The sequence below is a fragment of the Loxodonta africana genome, chromosome 2 (genome assembly GCF_030014295.1).
Source record: "Loxodonta africana isolate mLoxAfr1 chromosome 2, mLoxAfr1.hap2, whole genome shotgun sequence".
Classification (NCBI taxonomy): domain Eukaryota; kingdom Metazoa; phylum Chordata; class Mammalia; order Proboscidea; family Elephantidae; genus Loxodonta; species Loxodonta africana.
The window spans coordinates 223,524,009-223,548,741 of record NC_087343.1 but is presented as its reverse complement, the minus strand read 5'-3'; the positions used below and the strand labels follow the sequence as shown (position 1 = coordinate 223,548,741).

The following is a 24,733-nucleotide window of genomic DNA, read 5'->3' as shown; positions in this document are numbered from 1 at the left end:
AAGTTCACATTCATAGGTAGAGAAGCCAGGACTTCAACATCTCTTTTTGGGGGACACAATTCAATCCCTTACAGGGATTATTATTATTGGGCTCAGTTTGTGGGAGAGGAAACTGGGGATTAGAGATATTAAGCACCTTGCTCCGGCTCACATGACCAGGCAATGAAAGGCCTGGGATTCCAAGTCATGCTTCCCTGCCCATGTCCCTCTGCGTATTACTTATTTCATTGTCCTCACAGAATTCTTGGGGATGAATTAAAACAGGTATTACTTTCAGCCCAATGCCATGGCCAGGCAGCCCCCATTGCAAAGATAGCATATTTAAGGGTGCATTCAGGAAGCCATGCATGAAAAATGGTGTGACTCACAGTCATTGCAAGCTTACGATATGGGCTTTGAGACTGAAGATCCACACATCCCCTGCTGATATATGCTATTGTTGTTAGGTGCGATCGAGTCAATTTCAACTCATAACAACTGTCTGAGACATCTAGTGCTTCTATAACAGAAATACCACAGGTGGATGACTTTAACAAAGAGAAGTTTATTCTGTCATAGTCCAGCAGGCTAGAAGTTTGAACTCAGGGTGCCAGCTCCAGGGGAAGGCTTTCTCTCTCTGTCTGCTCTGGAGGAAGGTCCTTGTTATCAGTCTTCCCTTGGTCTGAGAGCATCTCAGCACAGGAACCTCAGGTCCAAAGGATGTGCTCTGCTCCTGGCATTACTTTCTTGGTAGTGTGAAGTCCCCATGTCTCTTTGCTCACTTCTGTCTTTTATATCTCAAAAGAGATTGGCTTAAGACACTATCTAATCTTGTAGATCTTATCCATATAACTGCCACTAATCCATCTTATTACATCATAGTGATAGGATTTACAACATTTACAACATTCACATCAGAAGATAAAATGGCAGACAATCATACAATGCTGGGAATCATGACCTAGCCAAGTTGGCAGATATTTTTTGGGGACACAATTCAGTCCATGACTACAACCCTATGTGACAGAACAGAACCTCCCCAGAGGATTTTCTGGGGTGTAATTTTTTAATCTTTACAGGAGCAGATCACAAAGCCTTTCTCCTGTGGAGCTGTTGGGTGGGTTCAAGCCACCAATCTTTCAGTTAGCAGTGAGTGCTTAACTGTTGAGCCACCAGGGCTCCTTTCTAATATATGCTAGAGGAATGGAAATAGAGGAGTCTTCTGCTTTAAGCCAATAAAACACAAAGAAAGCTGGGTTTACAAACAAGTAAATTTAGAAGGTAATGATTCCTTCACAAATTGATCCACCCTAGGTGTATTAGTTCCCTGTGGCTGCTTGTTATGGGTTGATTTGTGTCCCCCCAAAAGATATGATAGAGTCCTAGCCCCCAGTACCTGTGAATGTGACATTATTTGAAAATAGGTTCTTTGCAGATGTAATTAGTTAGATTAGCGTGAAGTCATACTGGAGTAGGGTGGCCCTAATCCAATCTGAGTGGCGTCCTTATAAAAGAGGAGAAGGCACACAGACACAGGCACAGAAGGAAGACAACCACGCAAAGATGGAGGCAGAGATTGGAGGGTTAGATCTACAAGCCAAGAAACTCTTGTAGCTACTGGAAGCTGGAAGAAATGAGGGAAGATCTTCCTCTACAACGTGGTCCTGCTGACACCCTAAATTTGGACATCTAGCCTCCAAAACAGTGAGAGGATGAATTTCTATTGCTTTAAGCCATTTACTTTGTGGTCCTTTGTTACAGCAGCCCCAGGAAACTCATACACTATTGTAACAAATTACCACAAATTTAGTGGCTTAAAACTACACAAATTTATTATCTTATAGTTCTGTATGTCAGAAGTCAAAAATCGATCTCAGTGGCCTAAAACCAAGTTGTGTTCCTTTTGGAGGCTCCAAGGAAGAATCCTTGACTTTTCCAGCTTCTGGAAGTTTCTGCTTGGCTCATGGACCCTTCCTCCATCTTCAAAGTCAGCAGTGTAGCATCTTCAAATCTCTCTCTGACACTGACCTCTGCTTCCATTGTCTCATCTCCTTCTCTGACTCTTTTAAGAACCATTGTCATTGCACTGGGCCACCCAGATAATCCAGTATAACCTCCTCATCGCACAGCCTGTACCCTCATCAAGTCTGCAAAGGCCCTTTTGCCACATAAGATAACACGGTCACAGGTTTCAGGGATGAGGACCTGGACATCTTTGGGGAACGGTTTTCTGCTGACCACTCAGAGTTCCGTCAAGACGTTTTATGTCATGTGACCTCTGTAGGCCTTAGTTTCCTCTTCTGTAACCTGGGTAGCTCTGAGGTCTAAACGGACTGGTGCATGTCAAGCACTTAGTCCAGGCCCAAGCCCCTGGGGAGAGCCAGGTGGGCTCTCGTTGCCACCACCCACCACCTCCTTCAACACCTTGGTTACTTGAAAGTCAATGGCATGAAGGCAGTGGCCAACGTGGAAGGGAGCAAAGCTGTAAAGCTTGATGGTGCTTCACAACAGACTGAATCTTCTCATCCCACCTGACAGGGCCACAGCCTTGTCAGCCATATGTCATGTCAGGGGGGTGTCCTCTTGCCCCCAAGACCCTGACACAGGCTTCTGAATCCCGAGTGGGTTTCCTTCACACTGCATGTGTCTGCACCTGCTTTGCCACAGGTGACGCCTCCCCTGTGCTGAACCACGCAGCTGTCCCACTGATTTCCAACAAGGTCTGTAACCACAGGGATGTGTATGGCGGCATCATCTCACCCTCCATGCTCTGCGCGGGCTACCTGAAGGGCGGCATAGACAGCTGCCAGGTGAGGAGGGGCATAGTGACACGTGGCCATGGCAGCAAGCAAGGTGAGGCTCTCCTGTGGTAACGCAGCTACTGCCAGCGTTGTATGTGACTGATCCAAAAGCAAATTTACAGGGCGTGGGAAGGACATTTGCTTAAGATATTGTTCCCTCTCCTTGTTGTTTGCAAAGGCTCCCCCTCTGCTTTGGGGTTGGGTGGAGGAAGTGTACTCCTGGATGATTCCCACCGCACTTGATTCTCAGAGTTTGCAGGGGAGTAAAGGGAGTGGAGGAGGCCCTGGGTGGAGAAACGGTTAGGCGCTTGGCTGCTGACCAAAAGGTTAGAGGTTCGAGTCCACCCAGAGGCACCTTGGAAGAAAGACCTAGAGATCTACTTCCAAAAGGTCACAGCCATTGAAAACCCTGTGGAGCACAGTTCTACTCTGACACACATGGGGTTGCCATGAGTTGAAACTGACTCCATGGCAACTGGTTGAGGAGGGTGGTGGAGGCAGGGGGGAAATGGTGAATCTGGGCCTCCAAAAGCCATGGTTGGTGGGAACTCCAATACTCCCTGAAGGTCCATCTGCAGGTCCTCTAAAACCCCTAGCCAGGCTGCCTCTCCCTCTGGGAGCACCTCTTTGGCTGTGCTCAGCTGCCCTTGACCTTCATGAGGTCAGTGTATCTAGAGTCTGGTATGAAAACACAGCCTGGAGGGAAACTATTCCAGAGGGGCCGAGGGACCCTCACCATGGGGAGTGCTGGAGACCATTCTAGAAAGTCTCCAGGGTGTGGATGCAGAGCTATCCTTGCACTGTAATTTTGTAATGCTGTGAAAGGCGACTACAGCTATGACAAGGAAAACCCCGTTGCAGTGCCCATTCTGCTGATCTTTGTTTAAGTTAACTCTTTTCACTTAGGGAGACAGCGGCGGACCCCTAGTATGTCAAGACAGGAGGGTGTGGAAGCTGGTGGGGGCAACAAGCTTTGGTATTGGCTGTGCTGAGGTAAACAAGCCTGGTGTCTACACCCGCATCACTGCCTTCCTGGATTGGATCCATGAGCAGCTGGAGGTGGGTTTAGCCCCCCTCTGCCAGTGGAGCACCTCTTCCCCAGCTCATTCCATCATGTTATTCACCCTATGGGTAACCCGTTGAGTACTACCCAAGCCCTGCTATAAAGACTGATAATCAGTTGTCAATTCGGTGAGCAGTGATTCAGGGGTGCCTGGAGCCCTGGTGGCGTAGTGGTTAAGAGCTCGACGGCTATCCTCCAACAAACCACTAGGGTGTTGGACTAGAATGACCTTGAAGTTCCTTTCCAACCAGCACAACTGATCCCCCCCTCCCCCCGCCCCATGCTTTCTGTAGGTGTGGTCCATGCAGATGTGATATGACAGATGAATGGGATTCACCTAGCAGGGGGAGGGAGGAGAGGCAGCTGAGGAGGAGCCCTTTTGGAGAAAGGGGGTGAGTTGAATGAGTCTGTATGTAGATAGGAAACCCTGGTGGCATAGTGATTAAGTGCCAGAGCTGCTAACCAAAGGGTCAGCAATTCATATCTGCCAGGCGCTCATTAGAAACTCTATGGGGCAGTTCTACTCTGTCCTATAGGGTTGCTATGAGTCAGAATCAACTTGAAGGCACTGCGTTTGGCTTTTGGTTTTTTTTGCTATGTCGATAGGAGGGATGGGTGGGGTGATGGTGCTGAGGTGGAGACAGAGGTGCGAGGGTCTAAACGCAAAGACCCCAAACTCCTATGAAGGAATTTGGACCTTGCCGGGAGCCAGGGATAAGCCCGAAAATCTCCAATCAGGGGAGAACCAAGCCAGCTTTGAGCTATAGGGGCCTCCTGTGAGTGGGAAGAAGCCCAGGTGGCATAGTGGTCAAGAGCTACTTCTGCTAACCAAAAGGTCAGCAGTTCTAATCCACCATGTACTCCTTGGAAACTCAGTCGGGGCAGTTCTACTCTGTCCTATAGGTTGCTATGAGTCAGAATCCACTCAAAGGCAACGGGTTGGTTTGTGAGTGGGAAGGGCCTTGAGGAGGGGCTGCTTAGTCACTGCCAAGGTGGGCTGGGGCCTCCTGGGTGCCTGGTAAGGTGTGTCATAGACACCGCAGTATGGCCATGGTTGGATGGCGTTGCCCACCTCACCTCCCAGGCCGTGGTCAGATGGCAATGCCCACTCACCTCCCAGGTAAGCAGGCAGAGGCTGCAGGCAGGTGAGGCCTCACACAGCAGAAGTTTTGATAGTGTGGCACCGTCCACCTAGGGGGCGCACAGCAGGTATTTGCAGACTTGACCTCATGGTCTGAGCCTCATATGCCTCCTGGGACCAGTTTCAAGGACCTTCTTTAAAAGCTTTTTAATCCGAAGCCATTGGTTAAGAAAGGATGTCACACTTGTAATGTGCCTCAGATGTTAATGTCCCTTTCCTCCTCATTGAACTTTTGCCTTAAATAAGAAACTAAACGATGGTTCCTCCTGTTGGAAGCGCCTACGGGAACCTGAGGCCTCACTGGGTTACTTGGAGAAGAAAGTGCAAGGGTGAGGCTGGGAGGACTTGGGTTTAACTCCTAGCTCTGCTCGTCTGTGGCTGTGCAGCTGTGAGCATCACTCACCCTCTCGGGCTCAGTCTCCTCTGTAGGTACTAAGAGTTCTTCCCTTGAGCACAGCAAAGATGAAGTGCGGGCACACAGCAAGTCTCGGCAAATGTTAGAAGATCAGCCCATTCGAAAATGTTAGCCAGAGGTTGTTTAGGTCTCTGGGTGGTGCAAAAAGTTTGCACTCAGCTACTAACCTAAAGGTTGGCAGTTCAAACCCACCCAGCAGTGCCACCCAAGTTAGCCCAGGCAATCCACGTCTGTAAAGATTACAGCCAAGAAAACTCTATAGGGCAGTTCTACCCTGTAATGCATGGGGTCGCCATGAGTCAGAATTGGCAACGAGAAAAAGGTCATTTGGTTGTAAGACGGCACACTGGCCCCGCACCCAGCACTGAGGAGCACAAAATGACCTTCAGTACAAAACTCAGCAAGAACCCATCAACCCTGTAGAAAGTACTGCAGTGGGAGTGGGAGCCTGACATGGAGATGGGCCAGGAGGAACATGGCAAGGAGCTCCGTGGCAGCTATACACAGGCCAGGGGGTTCCATGTGACTGAGGTAGTCATCAAGAAAGTTGAGCTTGAGGCACTGAAGGATGCAAGTCAAAGACACCCACTCCCACTTCTTCAAGCCCTTGAGGAATGCAGGGCATGGGTGGGGGTGAATGGGTGGTGCAATGACAGGGATCATGTCTTAGCCCATTCCCCTCAGGGCTATTGCTGTATTATAGAGGAGGGAACCTGCTTAAAGCCACCAGGCTAATGAAGGTAAGTGTGAGTCTCACCAAGACCCATGACTCCTGCCCTGCACAACTCTGCCCAGCAGAATTAACAAAGCTCAAAGTTAGGGGCACATAAGACTCTCCCTGGCTGGCTGTTAAGAATGGAGATCCCAGAACCTTCTCCAGAGAGTCTGCTTAGGGGGTCTGGGGTGAGGTCCCATGGTGATTTTGACACTGGGGGTCTTCAGACACACTCTGAGAAACACTAGTGCTTGCTCTGGGGCTCCCTGGAAGGGTTTTAGGAAAGATTTCTACTGTGCTCGTGAAACTGTGGATGAGTGGTTTTGACTATGATGGATGGAAAGGCTCCTCGGTTGCTGGGGAGTTGCTCTTTGTGGAATGTCTTAGTTATCAGCTGCCTCTCACCCACTGTGAAGTGTTGGCCTGTCTGAGATGTCAGCATACCATAGACATGCCTTTTCACAAGTCTCCCTTCAGATGTCCCAGGAAGACCCAGGAGAAGCTTCCCTTCCCATGAAGTTTCCCAGCAGGTCTACATCATCTTCTCCCTCCCTCCCTCTTTCCCTCTTTCCCTCTCTTCCTCCCTTCCTTCCTTCCTTCTTCCCTCCCTCGCCCCTCCCTCCCTTCCTTTCTTTCTTCCTTACAAAAAATAATTTTTGTAATCATCACCACTATTTACTCTCAAAAATTTTCATTAGCCCAAATGGAAACTCTGCATCCATTAAGCAATAGCTCCCCACCCCTAACCTCTGTTTGTGGTAACCTCTAATCTACTTCCTGTCTCTATGCATTTACCCATTCTAGATATTTCACGTAAGTGGAATCATACAATGTTTTTTGTCCTTTTGTATCTGGGTTATTTCAGTTAGTGTAACATTTTTAAGGTCCATCATGTAGCATGTATCAGAACTTCATGTCTCTTTTTTTTTTTTTTTATTGTGCTTTAAGTGAAAGTTTACAAATCAAGTCAGTCTCTCACACAAAAACTTATATACACCTTGCTACACACTCCCAATTACTCTCCCCCCAATGAGACAGCCTGCTCCCTCCCTCCACTCTCTCTTTTCATGTCCATTTCACCAGCTTCTAACCCCCTCTGCCCTCTCATCTCCCCTCCAGGCAGGAGATGCCAGCATAGTCTTAAGTGTCCGCCTGATCCAAGAACCTCACTACTCACCAGCATTCCTCTCCAACCCATTGTCCAGTCCAATCCATGCCTGAAGAGCTGGCTTCGGGAATGGTTCTGTCCTGGGCCAACAGAAGGTCTGGGGACCATGATCACCGGGATCCTTCTAGTCTCAGTCAGAACATTGTTGTTGTTGTTAGGTGCCATTGCCTATGCACAACAGAACGAAACACTGCCCGGCCCTGCGCCATCCTTACAATTGTTGTTATGCGTGAGCTCATTGTTGCATCCACTGTGTCAATCCACCTCGTTGAGGGTCTTCCTCTTTTCCGCTGACCCTGTACTCTGCCAGGCATGATGTCCTTCTCCAGGGACTGATCCCTCCTGACAACATGTCCAAAGTATGTAAGATGCAGTCTCGCCATCCTTGCCTCTAAGGAGCATTCTGGCCGCACTTCTTCCAAAACAGATTTGTTCATTCTTTTGGAAGTCCATGGTATATTCAATATTCTTCGCCAACACCACAATTCAAAGGCAACAACTCTTCTTCGGTCTTCCTTATTCACTGTCCAGCTTTCACATGCATATGATGCGATCGAAAATACCATGGCTTGGGTCAGGCACACCTTAGTCTTCAGGGTGACATCTTTGCTCTTCAACACTTTGAAGAGGTCCTTTGCAGCAAATTTGCCCAATGCAGTGCGTCTTTTGATTTCTTGACTGCTGCTTCCATGGCTGTTGATTGTGGATCCAAGTAAAATGAAATCCTTGACAACTTCAATCTTTTCTCCATTCATCATGAGGTTGCTCATTGGTCCAGTTGTGAGGATTTTTGTTTTCTTTATGTTGAGGTGTAATGCATACTGAAGGCTGTGGTCTTTGATCTTCATTAGTAAGTGCTTCAAGTCCTTTTCACTTTCAGCAAGCAAGGTTGTGTCATCTGCATAACACAGGTTGTTAATGAGTCTTCCTCCAATCGTGATACCTCGTTCTTCTTCATATAGTCCAGCTTCTCAGATTATTTGTTCAGCATACAGATTAAATAGGTATGGTGAAAGAATACAACCCTGAAGCACACCTTTCCTTACTTTAAACCAATCAGTATCCCCTTGTTCTGCCCGAACAACTGCCTCTTGATCCATGTAAAGGTTCCTCACGAGTACAATTAAGTGTTCTGGAATTTCCGTTCTTCGCAGTGTTATCCATAGTTTGTTATGATCCACACAGTCGAATGCCTTTGCATAGTCAATAAAACAAAGGTAAACATCCTTCTGGTATTCTCTGCTTTCAGCCAGGATCCATCTGACATCAGCAATGATATCCCTGGTTCCACGTCCTCTTCTGAAACCAGCCTGAACTTCTGGCAGTTCCCTGTCCATATACTGCTGCAGCCGTTTTTGAATGATCTTCAGCAAAATTTTGCTTGCATGTGATATTAATGATATTGTTTTATAATTTCCACATTTGATTGGATCACATTTCTTGGGAATAGGCATAAATATCGATCTCTTCCAGTCAGTTGGCCAGGAAGCTGTCTTCCATATTTCTTGGCATAGACCATTAAGTCTGGTCTTTTTGTGAGAATTTGGGGTCTGCATCCCACTGATCTCCTGCTCCCTCAGGGGTTCTCTGTTGTGTTCCCTGTCAAGGCAGTTATCAATTGTAGCCGGGCACCATCTAGTTCTTCTGGTCTCAGGATGATGTAGTCTGTGGTACATGTGGCCCTTTCTGTGTCTTGGCCTTGTAATTACTTTGTGTCCTTGGTGTTCTTCATTCTCCTTTAATCCAGGTGGGTTGAGACCAATTGATGTATCTTAGATGGCTGTTTGTTAGTGTTTAAGACCCCAGACGCCACTCTTCAAAGTGGGATGCAGAATGTTTTCTTAATAGATTTTATTATGCCAATTGACTTAGATGTCCCCTGAAACCATGGTCCCCAGACCCCTGCCCCTGCTACACTGGCCTTTGAAGCATTCAGTTTATTCAGGAAAGTTCTTTGCTTTTGGTTTAGTCCAGCTGTGCTGACCTCCCCCGTATTGTGTGCTGTCTTTCCCTTCACCTAGAGTAGTTCTTATCTACTATCTAATTAGTGAATGCCCCTCTCCCACCCTCCCTCCATCCCTCCCTTCCCCCTCTCCTAACCACAAAAGAATGTTTTCTTCTCAGTTTAAACTATTTCTCAAGTTCTTATAGTAGTGGTCTTATGCAATATTTGTCCTTTTGCAACTAATTTCACTCGGCGTAATGCCTTCCAGGTTCCTCCATGTTATGAAATGTTTCACAGATTCATCACTGTTCTTTATCTATGCGTAGTATTCCATTGTGTGAATATACCATAATTTATTTATCCATTCATCTGTTGATGGGCACCTTGGTTGCTTCCATCTTTTTGCTATTGTAAACAGTGCTGCAGTAAATATGGGTGTGCATATATCCGTTCATATAAAGGCTCTTATTTCTCTAGGATATATTCTGAGGAGTGAGATCACTGGATTGTATGGTAGTTCTATTTCTAGCTTTTCAAGGAAGGGCCAAACCGATTTCCAAAGTGGTTGTACCATTTGACATCCCCACCAGCAGTGTATAAGTATTCCAATCTTTCCACAGCCTCTCCAACATTTATTATTTTATGTTCTTTGGATTAATGCCAGCCTTGTTGGAGTGAGATGAAATCTCATTGTAGTTTGGATCCGCATTTCTCTAATGGCTAATGATCGTGAACATTTCCTCATGTATCTGTTAGCTACCTGAATGTCTTCTTTAGTGAAGTGTCTGTTCATATCTTTTGCCCATTTTTTAATAGAGTTATTTGTCTTTTTGTAGCTGAGTCTTCGCAGTCTCATTTAGATTTTAGAGATCAGGCACTGACCAGAAATGTCATAGCTAAAAACTTTTTCCCAGTCTGTAGGTAGTCTTTTAATCTTTTGGTGAAGTCTTTGGATGAGCATAGGTGTTTGATTTTTAGGAGCTCCCAGTTATCTAGTTTTTCTTCTGCTTTCTTAATGTTTTGTATACTGTTTATGCCATGTATTAGGTCTCCTAACGTTGTCCCTATTTTTTCTTCCATGATCTTTATCGTTTTAGATTTTATATTTAGGTCTTTGATCCATTTTGAGCTCGTCTTTGTGCATAGAGTGAGGTATGGGTCTTGTTTCACTTTTTTGCAGATGGATATCCCATTATGCCAGCACCATTTGTTAAAAGGACTGTCTTTTCCCCATTTAACTGTTTTGGGGCCTTTGTCAAATATCAACTGCTCATATGAGGATGGATTTTTGTTTGGATTCTAATTCTGTTCCATTGGACTATGTATCTGTTGTTGTACCAGCACCGGGCTGTTTTGACTACTGTGGTGGTATAATAGGTTCTAAAACCAGGTAAAGAAAGGCCTCCTACTTTGTTCTTCTTTTTCAGTAATGCCTTATTTATCCAGGTCTCTTTCCCTTCCATATGATGTTGGTGATTTGTTTCCCCATCTCATTAAAGAATGTCGTTGGGATTTGGATCAGAATTGCATTAAATGTATAGATCGCATTTGGTAGAATAGACATTTTTATAATGTTAATTCTTCCCATCCACGAGCAAGGTATGTTTTTCCACTTAAGTAAGTCTCTTTTGGTTTCTTGCAGAAGTGTACTGTAGTTTTCTTTGTGCAAGTCTTTTACATCTCTGGTAAGATTTATCCCTAAGTATTTTATCTTCTTGGGGGCTAGTGTAATGGCATTGATTTGGTGATTTCCTCTTCGATGTTCTTTTTGTTGGTGTAGAGGAATCCAACTGATTTTTGTATGTTTATCTTGTATCCCACTACTCTGCTGAACTCTTCTATTAGTTTCAGTAGTTTTCTTGAGGATTCCTTAGGGTTTTCTGTGTATAAGATCATGTCATCTGCAAATAGAGATACTTCTCTTCTTCCTTGCCAATCTGGATGCCCATTATTTCTTTATCTAGCCTAATTGCTCTAGCTAGGACCTCCAACACAATGTTGAATAAGAGTGGTGATAAAGGGCATCCTTGTCTGGTTCCTGATCTCACTGAGAATGCTTTCAGGCTCTCTCCATTTTGGGTGATGTTGGCTGTTGGCTTTGTATAAACGCCCTTTATCATGTTGAGGAATTTTCCTTCTACTCCTATTTTGCTGAGAGTTTTTATCATGAATGGGTTTCGAACTTTGTCAAATGCCTTTGCTGCATCAATTGACAAAATCAAGTGATTCTTGTCTTTTATTTATGTGATGGATAACATTAATTGTTTATCAGAGCTTTGCGTCTCTTTATAGCTGAATAATATTCTATTGTATGGGTATATCACATTTTGTTTATTCTTTCATCTTTTGATGGACTCTTGGGTTGTTTCCACCTTTTGCTCATTGTGCATAGTGTACATTTGTGTACATGAATCTGTTTGAGTTCCTGCTTTCAAGTCTTTTGGGTACATAGCTAGGAGTGGAATTGTTGGGTCATGTGGTAACTCTGGTGCCCTGGTGGTACAGTGGTTAAAACTCCACTGCTAACCAAAAGCTCAGTGGTTCGAATCCACCAGCTGCTCCTCAGAAACCCTATGATGCAGGCTACTCTGTCCTATAGGGTTGTTATGAGTCAGAATTAACTTGACAGCAATGGTTTTTTTTATATGGTAATTCTATGTTTAACTTTTTGAGGAACTAGTTGCTTCTTTTGAAAGAAAGTGTGAGGGCCTTCCAGGAGACCACCTATCTTGAGGGGATTGTCCCATTTATTAGTCCATGGGACTGCCTGCCACGTCACCTTCATCTCACCCACTACTACCTATCTACACCACTACCACCACCACCAGTTGACGTCAAGTCAATCCTGACTCATGGTAACCCCATGTGTGTCAGAGTAGAACTGTGCTCTATAGGGTTTTTCGTGACTGTGATCTTTTGGAAGCAGATCATCAAGCCTTTCTTCTGCAGTGCCCCTGGGTGGATTCGAACTGCCTACCTTTTGGTTAGTAGCCGAGCACTTAACCATTTGTACCACCCAGGGACTCCATTTTCTCTATCTAGTTGGGCTTAAAAACAGAATTGTTCTGACTCAAACTGGAATTTAGGAATACACTGTTAAGAGCTGGAAAGTTCATGTTGGAAAAAAATCTCAGGTCAATGATCAAAATGCAGAGGTGTTCCTAGTTTAGAGGTGTGCATGGGTTGGACAGCTTTTTAACACCTGTTTAGGATCCAGCCTTGCAGAGCTTCAGCTCCCTCAGTCAGAGGCCAACCTTGTCCCCATAAATGATGTGTGTCTCCTAAAGAACAGCCAGATGCTTTAAAAAAAAAATTTTTTTTTAGATGCTTTACGCAGGGTGAAATGCAGGTGTCCACCCAACCACCATGTTGGAAAGATGGCATGAAGATCTAAAAAAGGTAACACCTGTGCTTTCATTTTTAGAAGGACCTGAAAACTTGAAGAGGAAGGGGACAGCCGTTACCTTGAGTGCCTGCCTTTGCGGAGACAGCACCGTCCTTCCATGGGTTCATGTTGGACAATTTGGACGGCAGCACAAGCCTTCAGTGCCTTACCTTCTGGCACTAACAGCAGAGCCACAGGGAGGCACATCTTCCCATTCCTCTGCACCTAGAACCAATGGTTTCTAACACCTCCAGCAAACCACTAGGCTCTGGACTAAAATGACCTTGAAGCTCCTTTCTAACCTTCACTAAGAACAAAAGCAGAAATGCCTCCCAAGTACTACCTTTTCCCACTTGTCCATTTCACTTTTCCTCCAGGGGTCATTCAATATTACTGACAAGACAGGCAAAGGTCACCCAACAAGGAATCGACAGTCACTTGAAAAAGATGTGTCCACACCCAGCTGCATGAGTGCAGGCACTGTAGATTCAGCCGTCTGCAGGTTCTTACTTCTAGGGACCAGAACCAAGCCAACATTTTCCACTACCAACATCTCGTTTCACATGTGGCGAGCTTCATCTATTAAATATTCCTTTTAATGCTTATTTTTATTATTTCCTTGTAGCTTCTGGTGCTTGGTGTACTATTGTCCCTTGCTTTCAAAGAACTTATGTCCTCTAACGCAATCATGAATTGGAGCTTGTTGGAACTAATACTCACTGCTCATGTAAATTGAAATCATAAGCTTCGTCCCAGGGCTTTGGTTACTTTTATCTTATCTATATACATTGTGCTTTTTGCATCTCTCTGTTAGAACAGGTATCTTCATAGATCAGAATTATCTTATACTCACAACACTCAAAGCAGAGTAAGAAAAGATAAACTGCTGGAGTAAGACAGGGCCATGGAAACCCCAGAAAGCATTTACTGAAGACAGCATAGAAGATCACATGTCTTCAGGAAGGCAATGGCTTCCCTATCTCTCAGTACAAGTCCCACTAATCAATCATGCACCTGCAGACTTAGAGTCCCCTCTAGATTAACCACACACATCTGTAGTGCTGGTAACACACACACACATAACCCAGGAGGGGCTACTTATCAACTGATGCTTTATCACACGTTACTTCATCCGAATATGAACCAGTTGCTTTGCCTTGAGGCAAGAGTGGACAAGATGGATGAGTTTAAAAGAAAAGAGGTGGGTTCAGGTGAATTGGGGAAGGGAGCAGCTCTAGGGGGCTACAAGAGGACAGTGGGGTGTGTATGAGATGGATGGTTGGAGAAAACAAGAGGAAGAGTGCTAAAGGTGAGCGGGGATTTAACAATTGTATTAGGTTTCAACTCATCATATAAAATTGCTATGCAGACTTCTATATATGTCAGAAGACCATTCTGTATATGACAAGACCATTTTCAAGTATTTTTGCCCATCTCTCTCTGAACGTAGTGATAGTTCATGTATTGCTGCTCCAAGTTGTGAAACATAAAAGATTTTATAGACACTAATCTCAATTGAGAAAATGTGCCTGACTTTTGGGTGAGGTCAGCAGGAATGTATTTCTAGCCTATTGCATTGTCATCTTCCTTGAGTTATTACTGAGTTTTGCTACGAGATCTTGGATGTCTTGCAATCTTCTTTGAAAAGGTCTTGGATAATGGTAAGAAACCAAACCCAAAATGAAACTGGTTGCTGTCATGTCAGTTCCAGCTCATGGTGACACCATGTGTTGTAGAGCAAAACTGTGTTCCACGGGGCTTTCAAGGCTGTGAATTTTTAGAAATAGATCACCAGGTCTTTCTTCTGAGGTGTCTTTGGATGGGTTCAAACCACCAAACTCTCTCTTAGTAGCTGAGTGCTTAACTGTTTGTGCTACCCAGCAATTAGTTAGCATGTACTGTGTGCCTGACCCCATTCTATGTGTGTTTCACGTGTTAAACTATTTGATCTTCACAACTCCTCTATGACACAGGGGCTGTCATTAGCCCTGTTTTGTAAATAGGACAGTGGGGTGGGGAGAAAGGGAGTGACTTTCCCAAGCTCACACAGCCAGCCAAATGGGTACTCAGGACGCAGAACAGGTACAGCATACTGGCAGGAATAAAAGCAATGTGCGGAGCTGAACTCTGGCGTTTCAGTCTAAAGGGACTTAGTACCACCAGTTGTAACCCATCTGAAGACATACTAATAATTCAGTGCTGTGGTCAACTTGTTCCTCCTCTAGGAAATATGTGGTCTCCATGGAGTCTTTTGCTGGCTCCCGATGCAGGCTGAGGGGGTGGAGCTATGTGTGATCTGATGGTTTCCTTTTTTCCATGGATAAAGCTTAGTTCCTACCTTACCCGACAGACAGACTAGGGTGGGATCAGGGGCAGATTATCCAATGCTTACCTTGCTTACCAGATCAGCTGTAGTGGACAATTTCACATTTTTCACCACACAAAGGATTCCGTTTCTAGCTATGCCTGGTGTCTGTCTCCCTCCCAACCCCACAGCACCTTCCTACAGAATCAAAGCCTTTTTAAAAGTTACAATCCCTGACGGGGGGCAGATGACCCAGTAAACAAGGTCGGGCTTACTTGTGCTTACTTACTAATCTGTAGTGAACAATTTCACATGGATTGATGTCATGCAATCTTCTTTGAAAAGGTGCTGGACAATGATAAGAAACCAAACCCAAACCCACACTGGCTGCTGTTGAGTCAACTCCAACTCGTGGCAACCCCACGTGTTGCAGGGTTTTCAAGGCTGTGACCTTTTGGAAATAGGTCACCCGGTCTTTCTTCTGAGATGCCTTTGGGTGGGTTTGAACCACCAACCTCTTGGTTAGTAGCCACAATGATGTGGTGAAACCCATGTGAAATTGCTCACTACGCATGATCTGGTAAGTAAGGTAAGCACCGTGCTTACCTTGTTTGTTGGATAATCTGCCCTGGGTGGGATGCAGGAGAGAACGTCCTGGCTGGAGCATCCCTGAGCTGTGGCCTCTTCTGCAGAAACAAGCAAACTGACCTGCCACAAACAGGGTGGGCTGGCCTCCCCTGGCCAGCTTGGACCTGAGGAAGCACCTGTGGAAAGTCCATTCTGAGTTGGTTAATGAGTGGAGGGATCCTCGCCTGCACCCAAATGGCCAGGACAGGACCAAGGGAACAGCTTCTCTCTTTCTCACTCCCCCTCTTTCCACACTCTCTCGGCATCGCTCTCTCTCTCTCTTATTTCTCTTTCCCTTCTTCCTCTCTCTCTCTCTATTGCTCCTTCTCCATATCCCTCCCTTTCTTCCTTTCTCTCTGCCCTCTGTCTTCCCTCCCTCTTTTCTTAGATACTTTAGCATTTGATATGGATTTCCTTTAAAATTTCTTTAAATATTGTAGAAGACCTAATAATATTATAAAAACCCTGGTGGCATCGTGGTTAAGAGCTACAGCTCCTAACCAAAATGTCGGGAGTTGGAATCCACTCTATGGGGCAGTTCTGTTCTGTTGTATAGGGTCGCTATAAGTCAGAATTGACTCATCTGCAATGGGTTTGTTTTTCAGTTTATTGAATAATATTATAGCAAGTTTGGAGTAAAGAGTGTTAAAAACTGATCAACAACTTAAATAATGTAGGTGATCATGAGAACACCAGAATTGTGAGTGTGTGTAAGGACTATGTCTGTTCAAATGGGCAGATGTACCTTCTTGATGACGTGGCCTCCAACAACCAGGAAGAAAAGAGGTTGTGCTGATGATGTAGAAACGTAGTGATGACCAAAAAGAATAAAATCCCTGCTGTGTAAATATTAAGCAACATGGACTTCAATCAGTTAATTTAGACAAACTTCAAAGTGTTACTCACTGGGCCATTTTCTCCCCCACAAAAAAAAAAAAAAAAGAAGACCTCATGGAAGTTGCTTCCATCTTGGTGACTTGGACCAATGTTCTCTCGGTCTCAGCGGGGCCTGTAGGAGTCGCTCACCATCCTTCTGTTTGTGAACGATTACTTGAGATGGCTGTGTTCCAATTCTTATGCCTCTTCTGGGTTGCCTAAGGAGTCTGAGTTTTTTCCTGAAATTTGTGGACCCATAGAGATAAGTCAGTCTTTATTGGGACTCCCACATTACTTGCGTATGTGTGTGAATGTGTGAGTGTGACTGTATGTATCAGTGTGACAGCATGTGAGTGTGTGACAGAGTGTGTGAGCATGTGACTGTATGCATGAGTGTGTGAGTGTGTGTGAGTGTATGTGTACATGCAATATGGCTGAGCTTATATGGAATCAACTCGATGGCAGTGGTTATATGGCACCATGGTTATTTGTCTCTGACGCCGCCTCCCAGTCTAAGCGACAGCTCCCTGACAGCAGGGCAGTATTCCAGTCACTCATCTGTTCCCAGTGCCCAACCCAGTACCCGGTCCCCAACCACTAGTGGAAGGAACAAAGATGGCTATAAAATATAGACACCACCTCAGTGGACTTGGTCAGATGCTCATGTTTCATAAACCAGTTCATCTTTGGTTTTGAAATAGGTGAAACCCAACCTAAAGGTAACATTCAGAGTTTTAATGATGTGATTTATGGAAAAGCCTCCATATTTCTCCACTTTAAAATACAGAAATGACTCCTTATTGTGTGAAAACTGAATCCTGCTCCATCACCATTCGTATACTCTATGCTGGTCTGTCCCAGGGTGATCATGATCATGGAAAAGATACAATGACTTCAAGTTTAGTTCACAGAAAAGTGGCCTCACTATGGGGTAAGGAATTACAAAATGGAGATTGTTTTTGTTTTTTAAAGAATGAAAAGAAAATGACAATGATGCTCCGGAAAAACCTGTCCACTATTTTGGGGTTGGGGAACTGGGCTCTTCAGACACGTTTTCTTTCTGAGGGTTTTTTTTCCCCCACCATAAAGATCTTTTACAGTTCTGTAATCAGGATTATTTTTGTCACTTCTATAAACCATATCTTTTTTTTAAGTAAATTTATGAGGTACAACGTATATACAGGAAAGTGTGCACACAAACCATACATGTCTTGCTCAGTGAATGTTCACAGTGAACACAACTGTGTAACCATCACCCAGATCAAGAACTAGAACATCACTTGTACCCAAAAACCTCCCTCGTGTCCTCTTCAGTTATCACCCTCCAAAGGATAACCTACTATATGGACTTTATCACCACAGATTGGTGGTGTTAGTTACCATCAAGTTGATACTGACTTAGGGTGACCCCATGTGTGTCAGAGTAGAACTGCTCCACAGGGTTTTCAAGGCTGTGACCTTTTGGAGGCAGATTTGCAGACCTGTCCTCCGAGGTGCCTCTGGATGGGTTTGAACTGCCAACCTTTTGTGCCGCCCAGGGGCCTACCTAGATTAGTTCTGCCCCTTTTGAGTTCAGTATGGATTCTTTTATGTCTGACTTCTTTTGGTGACACTCTATTTGTGAGATTCATCCATGTCATTGCATGTTCTATGAGGGTCTTTCACATTATTTTTCCTTTTCTTTCCTTTCATCCTAGGTGCAGGCTAGAAGCTTCCGTTCTTCCTTCTTTCCTCACTGGGAGCAGAGCAGTGAATGGCGTGTTGAAGAAAGGGCTGAAGTTTGCTGTGCCTTATGCACACTTGGGCTACTTCCTGACCTCTTTCTGCACTGGGAGTCCCTGGCGCAGGGACACCGTCCCTATGCTTTCAAAGTGCCCTTCTCCTCTGTCTGTCCCTGGGAGGGTCCAGCAGAGATGAGGGGGCCTCCAGGCAGGGATGTTGGTCAGGAGATGCTCATGTTGATGTATTATAATTTTTATAATTCTCATGGTACCCAACGCAGCATTCAAACTGCATGCTCATTTCTTGGAGGCTCCGAGGACAGCACGGTCAGGAAGGTCAAGGGAGAGGAGAAGGAGACAGTCCCTAGGATAGAGTATTCTTGGTTATCATGCCCACCCGCAGCGAGCCCTCTTCAAAGAAAACCTGGAAACTTTTGGGGCCTGGCCACCAGGTGGGGCTTCTAGGGCAGGCAGCCACTCCTACCCACTCTACGCAGTCCCTAGAAAATGACCAGAGGGGGCTTTGTTTCCCAGACCAATGCACGGTGACTGGGCTGCCTTCTGGGCCTGTGTCCTTGGTTCTGCCTCTCACCTTCCTCCTGGCCCATTAGATCTCCCTGTGGGGAAGAATGGCTGGAGAACTTTGGAGGCCTCCTTCATACCAGACCAGAACTGCGTCCTGCAATACTGCCTGGAAATTAAAACAACAGCAAAAAACAAAGAAAAACAAAAAACAGTAGCCATCCAGTGGATTCCAACTCATGGTGACCCCCTGTGTGCCTGAGTAGAAAAGTGTTCCATAGAGTTTTTAATGGCTGGTTTTTCGGATGTAGATTTCTTGGCCTTTCTTCTGAACTGTCACTAGGTGCACTGGAGCCTCCATCCTTTTGTTTAGCAGCCAAGAGTGTTAACCTTTTGCACCACCTAGGGACTGTGAATTGGCCTCCAGCTTAAAAAAAAAAAAAAGCAGCAGGAAACAGGCTAGACAGCTAGGGAGGCATCTCGACTCTGACGTCTAAACTCTAGAGTCTGTAACTCATTTCATTCCGAAGCACATAGGTCTTTATCTTACTGAGAGTCAGTTCTTTCAGCTATGAAATTGTAAGAACAATCCTGCATCCCTAAGGCTCAGGTGGAAACCCTGGTGGTGTACTGGATAAGTGCTATGGCTGCTAACCAAAAGGTAGACAGTTCGAATCCACAAGGCACTCCTTGGAAACCCTATGGGGCACTTCTACTCTGTTCTATAGGGCCCTTATGAGTCAGAATTGACTTGAAGGCTATGAGTTTTTTTTTGTTGTTGTTTGTTTTAAGGCTAAGCCAAGGACCCCTAAGTGAGAGTCCTTCGTAAGCACTAGGGAGTTGTATATGAGTTTGTTATCCTTCCTATCTTCTTGGCATGGTTATGCCTTGGAGAGAGTGGAGGGGTGAGGCCTCCATTAAAGGCAGAGGACCTAGTTTAACCACTTCCTGGGCTTATTGAATCGGAATCGACTTGACGGCACTGGATTACTGGGGTTTGACCTTAGTCACACACCTCAGGAGAGAAGGCCATCCCAACCACACAGAGGGTCGTTGAGAAAAATAATCATAGAGTTATTTTTTTTTAAGTTATCTTTGGTTATATAGTCACAGGAACTATGATTTCAGAAGCACGTTTTTATTGGACTAACTTTTTTTCATTGAAAACTTTATTGAGATAATTGTAGATTCACACACAGTTGTAAGAAGTAATACAGATCCCTGGCATGCTTTGTCTAGTTTTACCTGATGACAACATTTTGGAAAGCCGTAGTACAATATCACAACCAAGATGTTGGCCTTGGCACAATCCACTGGTCTTATTCAGATCTCCTTAGTTTTACTTGTGCTCTGTGTGTATGTGTGTGTGTGGATGTGTGAGTTTAGTTCTATACAACTTTATTGTTCCTGTAAGTTCTGGAAAAGTTGCATTGCATTAAGTGGATTTGCTGCAAAGGACCTCTTTAAAGTGTTGAAAAGCAAAGATGTCATCTTGAAGACTAAGGTGTGCCTGACCCAAGCCATGGTATTTTCAATCGCATCATATGCATGTGAAAGCTGGACAATGAATAAGGAAGACCAAAGAAGAACTGACGCCTTTGAATTGTGGTGTTGGCGAAGAATATTGAATATACCATGGACTGCCAAAAGAACGAACAAATTCGTCTTAGAAGAAGTACAACCGGAATGCTCCTTAGAGGCAAGGATGGCGAGACTGCCTCTTACATACTTTGGACATGCTGTCACGAGGGATCAGTCCCCGGAGGAGGACATCATGCTTGGTAAGGATGAGGGTCAGCGGAAAAGAGGAAGACCCTCAATGAGGCGGATTGACACAGTGGCTGCAACAATGGACTGAAGCATAGCAACGATTGTAAGGATGGCACAGGACCTGGCAATGTTTCGTTCTGCAATACATAGGGTTGCTATAGGTCAGAACCGACTCGACGGCACCTAGCAACAACAAGTTCTGGTATTCACTTTGACAGTGAAGATACTCAACGTTTCCATCACCGCAAAGATCCCTCATGCTGCCTTTTATAGCCATACTCCCTTCCCACCTTCCCCTACCTCCTCCTTGACTCCTGGCAACCATTAATCCATTCTCCATTTTTAAAATTTTGTCATTTAAAAAAGTTATACAAATGAAATCATTCAATATATAACCTTTTGGAAGTGGCTTTTTTCACTCCGCATAATTCACTGGAGATCCATCCAGGTTGTTGTATATATCAACAGTTTATTCCTCTTTATTACTGAATAGTAGTCCATGGCGCAAATGGACGACAGTTTGGTTAACCATTCACCTATGGAAGGGAAACTGGGCTGATTCCAGTTTTTGGCTATCATAAATAAAGCTGCTATGAATATTTGTGTACAAATTTTTGTGTGAACATAAGTTTTCATTTCTTTTGGATAAATGCCTAGGAGTGCAAATGCTGGATCGTCCGGTATTTGTATATTTAGCTTTTCAAGAAAGTGCCACACTGTTTTCCATAGTGACTATACCATTTTGTATTCCTATCAGCAAAGTAGGGCTGACCTAGTTTCCCTGCATCCTCACCAGCATATGGTGCTGTAATTATTTTTATTTTAGCTCTTCTCGTAATTGTGCAGTGATATCTCATTGTGGCTATAATTTGCATTTCCCTGATGGCTAATGATGTCGAGCATCTTTTCATGTACTTATTTGCCATCCGTATATCCTCTTCAGTGAAATGTCTCTTCATGTCTTTCACCCACTTTCTATTTGGACTGTATTTTACATTGACTATGTGAGTTTTCATAAATCCTTAATATAAGTTTTTTGACGGATAAATGGTTTTAAGTATTTTCTTCTAGTCTGTAACTTGTCTTTTCATGCTTTTCATATGGGCTTCCCCAGAGCAAAAGTTTTCAGTTTTGATGAGTTCCAATTTATTAATTTTTTTTCCGTGGGATAATGTTCATGGTGTCAAGTCTAAGAACACTTTGACTAGTTTAAATCCTGAAGATTGTCCTATATTTTTTCTAAAGGTTTTATGGTTTTATGTTTAAGTCTCTGATGCTTTTTAAGTTAATTTTTGCATAAAGTATGAGATTTAGGTCAAGGCTTACTTTTTTCTTTTTTTGCCTCTGTTTGTTCAATTGTTCTAGCACCATTTGCTGAAAAGGCTATCTATCTTCCATTGGATTTCTTTCATTGAAAGTCAGTTGAACATGTTTCTACTGATCTATTTCTGGAACCTCTGTTCTATTTCTGTGATCTAGGTGTTTATTCTTCCACACTTCCACAGTACAGGCTTATATTTACATAGCATGCCTTCATATCAGGTAGGGTGATTCCTTCTACTTTAGTCTTATTTTTCAAGATTCTTTTAGCCACTTTAGGGCAGTTGCCTTTCCATACAAACTTTAGAATAAGCTTGTCTATGTCTACAAAAAACCTTGCTGGGATTTTTACAGGGATTGTATTAAACTTATAAATCAATTTGTGGAGAATCGACGTCTTTACTATGTTAAGTCTTCCAAACCATGAAATTGGTATGTCTCTGCATTTATTTAGGTTTTTTTTTTTTAATTCTTTCATCAGAATTTTGTAATTTTCAGCATGTAAGCCCTGTACATGTTTTCTTAAGTGTATACCTAAGTATTGTAACTCGAGATTTGAATTTTTTTCTTCAGTGCTTTCAGCTTGACAAATTGTGAGCATGCACTTCCATTTTGGTTTTCTAGCTCCAGGTCTTTGCACATGCCATTATAATACTTTACTTTGTCTTCTCGAGCTGCCCTTTGAAATCTTCTGTTCAACTCTTTTACTTCATCATTTCTTCCATTCACTTTAGCTACTCTACGTTGAAGAGGAAGTTTCAGAATCTCTTCTGACATCCATTTTGGTCTTTTCTTTCTTCCCCATCTTTTTAATAAACTTTTGCATTCTTCATGTATGATGTCCTTGATGTTATCCCACAACTCATACGGTCTTTGGTCATTAGTGTCCAGTGCGTCAAGTCTATTCTTGAGAAGGTCTCTAAATTCAGGTGGGATATACTGAAGGTCATTTTCTCGGTTATCTAGCACTGCTATAACAGAAATACCATACGTGGATGGCTTCAACAAACATACGTTTACTCTCTCATAGTCTAGGAGGCTAGAAGTCTAGAAAAACAAATCTGTCTTGGAAGAAATGCAGCCAGAATGCTTCTTAGAAGTGAGAATAGTGGGACTTCGTCTCACATACTTTGGACATGTTATCAGGAGGAAATAGTCCCTGGAGAAGGACGTCATGCTTATAAAGTAGGGGGTCGGTGAAAAAGAAGAAGACCTTCAACGAGATGGATTTACACAGTGGCTGCAACAATGGGCTCAAACATAGCAATGTTTGTGAGGATGACGCAAGACCAAGCAGTGTTTCCTTCTGTTGTACGTAGGTTACTATGAGTCGGAACCTACCTGATGGCACCTAACAGCAACACACGTTGAGTATTCCATTTTCCTGAGTGATTATAAATGGCATGTGCTTTTAGTTCTGTTTTCTCACGTTCTTTGATAGTATATAGAAATGCAGTTGATTTTTGTGGGTTGATCCTCTATCTTGTGACCTTCCTGAACTAACTTACTAGTTTTAGCATTTTTTTTTTAAAAGATTCCTTGGTATTTTACACATAGACGATCATGTCATCTGTAAACAGAGGTAGTTTTATTTCTTCCTTTCTCATCTGTGTAACTTTAATTTATTTTTCTTGCTTTATTACAGTGACAAGACCTTCCATCACAATGCTGAATAAAAGTGGTGAGAGTGGACATCTTTGTCTTGTTCCCAGTCTTAGGGGAAAATGATTTAAGTCTTTAACTATTAATTTTAAGGGGAGATATAGTTTTTTGTTTGTTTTTTGTGAATACTCTTTACCAAAAAACCCACTGCCGTTGAGTCAATTCTGACTCAAAGTGACCCTATACTCTTTACCAACCTGAGGTATTTCCCCTCCATTACTAACTTCCTGAGAGTTTTTATCAAGAATGGTGTAGGATTTTGGCAAATACTTTTTCCATTATATTGATACGACCATATGATTTTTCTTCTTTAGCTTGTTAATGTGGTGAATTATCTGTTGTTAGGGCAGTTGCCTGATTTCCACTGCCCAGCTGTCAGCAACTAAATTTAGAGGAGGTAAATAAAAAAAGGGAAAGTAGGACTAAAAGGTATAAAATATAAATAAAATATAATAAAGGTATTTAGAGATTATCACATCCAGGGCCCTTGTTCAGTAAATGCAAGTCTTTCTATTGGTTTATCTAGGATGATCTCTAGCCCAGTGGGTACTCCAGCCTCCTTTCACCACGACTTGTATAATCTTACAGTGGCAGCAGTCCTTAGAGTAGTGCCAGGGACTAGTAACTACCTAGGAAGTTCTACTTACAGGTAATGTACTTGTAATTCTTCTTGTCCTTTTCTCAGCAGGAGGGGGTATGGTTCACTATCAGTCCAAGCCAGAGAGAAAATCTTCATGCTTGAAATAAAATAGGTACCTGTGATTGTTAAGGTTGTGTGTCAATTTGGCTGGGCCATGATTCTCCGTTTGGCAGTTATGATGTAGTTTGGCAGTGATATAATGATGTAATCACTTCCATGATGAGATCTGATTTAATGTGATCACCTCCACGATGGGATCTGCTGTGAATGGCCAATCAGTTGTGGGGGAGTTTCTTGGGAATGTGCCCTGCATCCAATATGGGTGGACTTTCTGGCAGGGCTTGTGAGCTTTTGCTCAGTCTGGATCTTGCAGCTGGCTCCTGTCATCTGATCTCCGGTTCTTGGGACCTGAGCTAGCAGCTTACCTGCCATCTTGCCTGCTGATCTTGAGATTTGTCATTTTTCGCAGCCTGTGAGCCACAGCCCTGCTGTCTGACTTGCTGATCTTGGGTTTGCCAGCCCCCATAGCTACTTGAGTCAGGAGAGGCCTCCAGCCTGACCTACTGATTTGAGACTTTCCAGCCTCTATAACCCTGTGAGCCATTTCCTTGATATAAATCTCTTTCTCTATATTTATACGCTTATTGGTTTTGCTTCTCTAGAGAACGTAGCCTAAGA

The 24,733-nt window shown here is 43.9% G+C and overlaps 1 protein-coding gene and 1 non-coding gene across 4 annotated transcripts in view; both read left to right on the top strand.

The window, feature by feature from the left end:
- TMPRSS3 (transmembrane serine protease 3) overlaps window positions 1–10,952 on the top strand; it is a 37,231-nt gene extending 26,279 nt beyond the window's left edge. For all 3 annotated transcript variants that reach the window (XM_023559116.2, XM_064279499.1, XM_064279498.1), the window contains 2 exons: window positions 2,647–2,789; window positions 3,687–10,952. In XM_023559116.2, coding sequence (XP_023414884.2) covers window positions 2,647–2,789; window positions 3,687–3,923 — 380 coding nt within the window. In that variant the 3' untranslated portion in view covers window positions 3,924–10,952. The remainder of the gene's footprint in view (window positions 1–2,646; window positions 2,790–3,686) is intronic.
- Window positions 10,953–11,000: 48 nt separating this feature from the next.
- LOC111753089 (uncharacterized) overlaps window positions 11,001–24,733 on the top strand; it is a 29,295-nt gene continuing 15,562 nt past the window's right edge. Inside the window, exon 1 of the transcript XR_010321068.1 lies at window positions 11,001–13,813. This is a non-coding gene — a transcript (uncharacterized LOC111753089). The remainder of the gene's footprint in view (window positions 13,814–24,733) is intronic.